The sequence below is a fragment of the Corvus brachyrhynchos genome, unplaced genomic scaffold (genome assembly GCF_000691975.1).
Source record: "Corvus brachyrhynchos isolate BGI_N302 unplaced genomic scaffold, ASM69197v1 scaffold223, whole genome shotgun sequence".
Lineage (NCBI taxonomy): Eukaryota > Metazoa > Chordata > Aves > Passeriformes > Corvidae > Corvus > Corvus brachyrhynchos.
The window spans coordinates 880,739-885,349 of record NW_008237174.1 but is presented as its reverse complement, the minus strand read 5'-3'; the positions used below and the strand labels follow the sequence as shown (position 1 = coordinate 885,349).

The window sequence follows — 4,611 nt, the reverse complement described above, 5'->3', positions numbered from 1 at the left end:
GGGGGGGAATTTGTTAAGATTGGTTAAATTTTTTGGTTTTCCTGATAATAAAATTTCAGTAGGTCTATTAACTTTTCAAGTAAATGAAGCCTTTTTAAAACATTCAACAGCATTCATATTTACTTCAAGAGCTCAGAGACTCCTGAAGACTGTGGCATCACTTCTGAATTTTGTGGAGTTTTAGAGTTCTAAATATTTTTTTCTATAGCAAGTCATGCTTTACTTCTGCCAAAATTGGGTGAAGAAAACATACTGCACAAATATGAAAAAATCTGAATGTTAGGGCTGCAAGTGTAAAATACATGGTCAAAAAGACCAACACCTTGGATTGTCACTCGAAGTGTCATTTTTATCAGCATTTTCAGTATGAAATGCTGCCCAGTCATTGGTGAAAGGGCTCACACAACTGCCACGAAACACATTTTCACTTGTTACCCAGAGCTAAATTACACACAAAACTTGTGTAACTCCCCTTTTCAAACACACTTCACCTTTTTTTATGCTGGTGTTCTCTCATTTGACTGCAGAATTTGAAACTGCAGAAACTCTTCTGAATTCCGAGGTGCATATGCTGCTTGAGCATCGCAAGCAGCAGAACGAGAGCGCAGAGGATGAGCAGGAGCTGTCAGAAGTGTTCATGAAAACCTTGAACTACACGGCACGCTTCAGCCGCTTCAAAAACCGCGAAACCATCGCCAGCGTGCGCAGGTGAGTTGGAAAGTCAGGGTGTAGCCCTGTATTAGAGAATTGGATCTGCAATATTGATGCTGCTTGATGAAAGTACATTTTAGTGGTGTTGCATGATTTGTTCTTTAATTCTGAATTTTGTCTTTCTAACGAGGCAAGAAGTTCTTGATGGAGGGTTATACTTTGTCCAGGTCAAGGCTTCTGAACTGCTTTGTTTGCAGTATTTCAATGACAGCTGATTGCATTAAATGGGAGGATTTTCTAGACTTTGCAGAATAATCCAGGGGAAGTGGAGTTAGCAGATAGGATTTTATTTTTTCCTCTATGCATTTATATAATGAGTCTTTTCTCCTGGAAAAAATTACTTCAGTGCCAAAAGCAGTGTGCAAAAAGAGAAACATTTGCCTCAGTTTAAGCCCCTTTACATTTCTATCTTGTAATTTCATCAAATTCTTGTCTTTCCTTACAGTTTACTACTCCAGAAGAAGCTCCATAAGTTTGAATTGGCATGTTTGGCTAACTTGTGTCCTGAGACAGCTGAGGAAGCAAAAGCTCTGATTCCTAGGTAAGCACTTACATACTGTACGAAGACTGCTGTATACTTCCTGTGACCTAAAGCCAGCCGTGCCCACGTGCCCTCTCTTCAATCTAACTCCATTGATGGAAGAATATTTGGTCTTGGTCTTTCTTCCCCTACCCACTGATCTGACAGCAACACACTATTTGTACATGTCCCTAATGCACTTCTGAGAACTTCTACTGGATCAAGTGTAAACCTCTTCAACTGGGGTTCTTAGCTGGCTGTGTTTATGTTCCTTGGAGTTTTTTTCTGTTGGAGCAAATGAACTGTTTTGTGGATAATGCAGGGGGGAGCAGTAGCTTCTTCATGTCTTGATTGGTTACCTCATGGCCTGAGGTAGAGGACGGAATGAAACATTCATCTGAATTACAGTTTCTTCCTTATTTGTCATTATATAAAAGAGAAGGCTTTGGGATGACCTAATTGCGGTCTCCCAGTACCTGGAAAGAGCCTACAGGAAAGATGGAGAGAGACTTTTTACAAGAGCAGTGACACGATGAGGGAATGGCTTCAAACTGAGAGTAGATTTAGACTGGATACTAGGAAGAAATTCTTCCCTGTGAAGGTGGTGCAGCCCTGGCACAGGTTGCCCAGAGAAGCTGTGGCTGCCCCGTCCCTGCAAGTGTTCTAGGCCAGGTTGGATGAGGCTCTGAGGAACCTGGTCTAGTGCAAGGTGTCCCTGCCCATGGCAAGGGGTGGGAATGAGATGATCTTCAAGGTTCCTTCCAACCCAAACCATTCTATGATTTTATGTTAAGATTTCATAGCAAGAATGGACTGGCTTATGAGCATGCATCTACATGACTTCATTTAGAGATCTACTTAAACCTGCACCTGCCTTGCCTTTTTTGAAAGCACGTTTTGACATTACTCAGGAGAAAGTTCTGGGAAGAATGGAGTTTTGTCACACAAAGAAGCAGCGCTGCATAGGGATTAGAGCGCTCTTCGTACAGTGATGTTACAGGTGGTTCCTGGTGGTTACACACAGGTGGGTGACAGTGTGTTGAGACTGACAGGACGGAGTTATGACTGAAATGAATCAATGGGGAGAGGTTATTTCTGAAACCTTTAATGTCTCCTTACTGTTCTTATCTTGCAGCCTGGAGGGCCGGTTTGAAGATGAAGAATTACAACAGATTCTCGATGACATTCAGACTAAACGCAGCTTCCAGTATTAAGGTTAACCCTCAGCCCCTTTATCTGAGCAGAAAAACCTGAGGACTTGGGCTGTTTCTCAGCCCTTTGGATCAGTCCAGCTCCTGGCTGAGTGAGGGTGGTTGTGGATGCAGGGTACTCCAGTGCTGTGTTGCCACAGGTGCATGCAGACTGGAGATCAGCACCATCCTTTTGGTTTGTTCCATGTGTATGTTGGCAAGGACCCCCTGTATTGTGAGAGCAAAGAACGTGAAAGGCCTTTTCCCAGAGGCTGAAGTATTTGTTTCTTCCCTAATCCCTCTCCACAGTTTGTACATTTTCAACGTTTTTGGTTTTTAGCAGAAATATAGATGTGATTTCGTGGTTTTTAGGAACTTCTAAAGGATGGGGAAACTTGTTCTTGGTTCTCAGAAGGTTCAGTGATTGGCAGCATCCATTTCTGTGGGTTCTTTGTTTCTTTGTTTTATTGTTTGATCGGGACAGCGAACTTTTACAGCTTCAATATTTTTCTATTATTGTTTAGTGTAAATTAAAAAATATTTTTAATTAAAGTTGTGTGTTTTATAAACATTAGGTACATATTATGATTTTGTTAATGAGGACCTTTTTAATAAATAGATCCTGGAGATCTGGGGACTCCAAGAGTGTAATAACCCAAGTGCAGTTTAGGACAGATCAGAGGTGTTACTGTGATCACAGTGAGAAAACGTTGGGGCAGCATCTCCCTCTCTGCTCCCCTGCTCTGTGCCAAGTGATTGCAGACACCCAATAGGTTCTGGTTTGTTACAGAAAAGAAAAAGGTGAAGAAACCCAGTAATTTTGGTGTTAACACAGCCAGGTATCCAACCCTGGAGGGATGGACTCTTTAAGTAGGTTGCTAACTGCCCTAATTCTGAGATGAAACCAAACAATAAATAATGTGACACAGTGCAGGGGTGGCTTCTGGTCCAGCCTGTGGGAGTCACACATCCAGTGTTATCACAGCTCAGCAGCTGGGAGATTCACAAATTGTTAGCTTTTAGTTGAAAGGAATGTTCTTTTGGTTAGGATAAACTTCTTAAACCAGCCCTTTCAAGTGTTGTAATTTTACCACCACACCTGAAAAGAAGGACAATTTTGCATGAAAGAACATTGGGACAAAGAGGCAGACAGATGTGTTAAGACACTACTTGTGATGATAAGCAATAATCTCACTGATCTTGCAAAAGGAAGAGAAATATTATTTCAGGTCTTACCAGAAATGTAATGTTGCTCCTGTGCTGTACTGGTGTGTGGTAACTGCTTGGGCTCACCTCAGCTGGAGCACATTACCTCAAACAGCGTTTGTGTGTGTGCTGGGGTGGCAGTGGCTCCTGCACGCCTATAAACCAGACATGCATCTGTAACCAACCACAGGAACTTTAACAGGGTCAGAATAATTATAACCAAAGAAGGAAAAAACAAGGTCGTGAATCTTTATTTTATAAAGCTTAGTGTCCCCTTTTGATACAGCATCTGATTCCCAGTAGCTGCTCCTGTTGAACCTGGTTTGCTCTGTAAAACGTTTCTGTTCAAGCAGCTTTAAGACATTTTCATCTAAACACACAGACTCTTAGGTCTTAATCACAACTAATTCAGGGGAGAAAAGCCATTCTGCACCTCTTTATCTACACTCCCACACTACTACTTGATGACGCCTTTGTAAGCACCCTGAGGACTGCCAAGGAGGGGTGTAACAGGCCTAGTTATCTGTGAACGATCTCAGATTTCCACTACCCTACACACAGAGATAATTACGAGCCTTGAGATTAGTAGGTTTTGCTTGTTGTGTTTTGAAGCCCGGTGATGGGAACAAAGAAGGGAATCACGGAATCAATAAAGTTTGAAAAGACTTCTGAGATCGAGTCCAACCTTTGAGGGAACACCCACCACCATGCCAACTAGACCGTGGCACTAAGTGCCACCTCCAATCTTTCCTTAAACACGGTGACTCCAGGCACGGTGACTCCACCACTTCCCAGGGCAGCCCATTCCAAAGGTACTTGTGGGAGCCACACAAGGCGGCCTGTGTTGTAGCGCCTGGCCGTTTGGTGAGCGTGAGAGAACTAACCCGGAGCAGCACAGAACAGCACACAGCCGTGCCCGGAAGCAGTTATCGGTCCGGCCGCCGGCACTGCCCCTTTTGGCAAGCCTGGCGCCGCCGGCCCGGC

The 4,611-nt window shown here is 43.3% G+C and overlaps 1 protein-coding gene across 1 annotated transcript; it reads left to right on the top strand.

Moving 5' to 3' along the window:
- The first annotated feature begins 484 nt into the window (after positions 1-484).
- POLR2D (RNA polymerase II subunit D) lies at positions 485-3,001 on the top strand. The gene is made up of 3 exons (XM_017728784.1): positions 485-708; positions 1,157-1,252; positions 2,367-3,001. The coding sequence occupies exons 1-3, from the start codon at positions 500-502 to the stop codon at positions 2,443-2,445; spliced, it is 384 nt and encodes a 127-aa protein (XP_017584273.1). The 5' UTR covers positions 485-499; the 3' UTR covers positions 2,446-3,001.
- The last annotated feature ends 1,610 nt before the right edge of the window (positions 3,002-4,611 follow it).

What these genes read in the sequence shown, in the direction of transcription:
- POLR2D (XM_017728784.1), top strand. Translation starts at nt 500, where the DNA reads ATGCTGGTGTTCTCTCATTTGACTGCAGAATTTGAAACTGCAGAAACT. An exon ending in ACCATCGCCAGCGTGCGCAG is followed by an intron (nt 709 to 1,156) that starts GTGAGTTGGAAA and finishes CTTTCCTTACAG; the next exon opens with TTTACTACTCCAGAAGAAGC. An exon ending in GCAAAAGCTCTGATTCCTAG is followed by an intron (nt 1,253 to 2,366) that starts GTAAGCACTTAC and finishes CTTATCTTGCAG; the next exon opens with CCTGGAGGGCCGGTTTGAAG.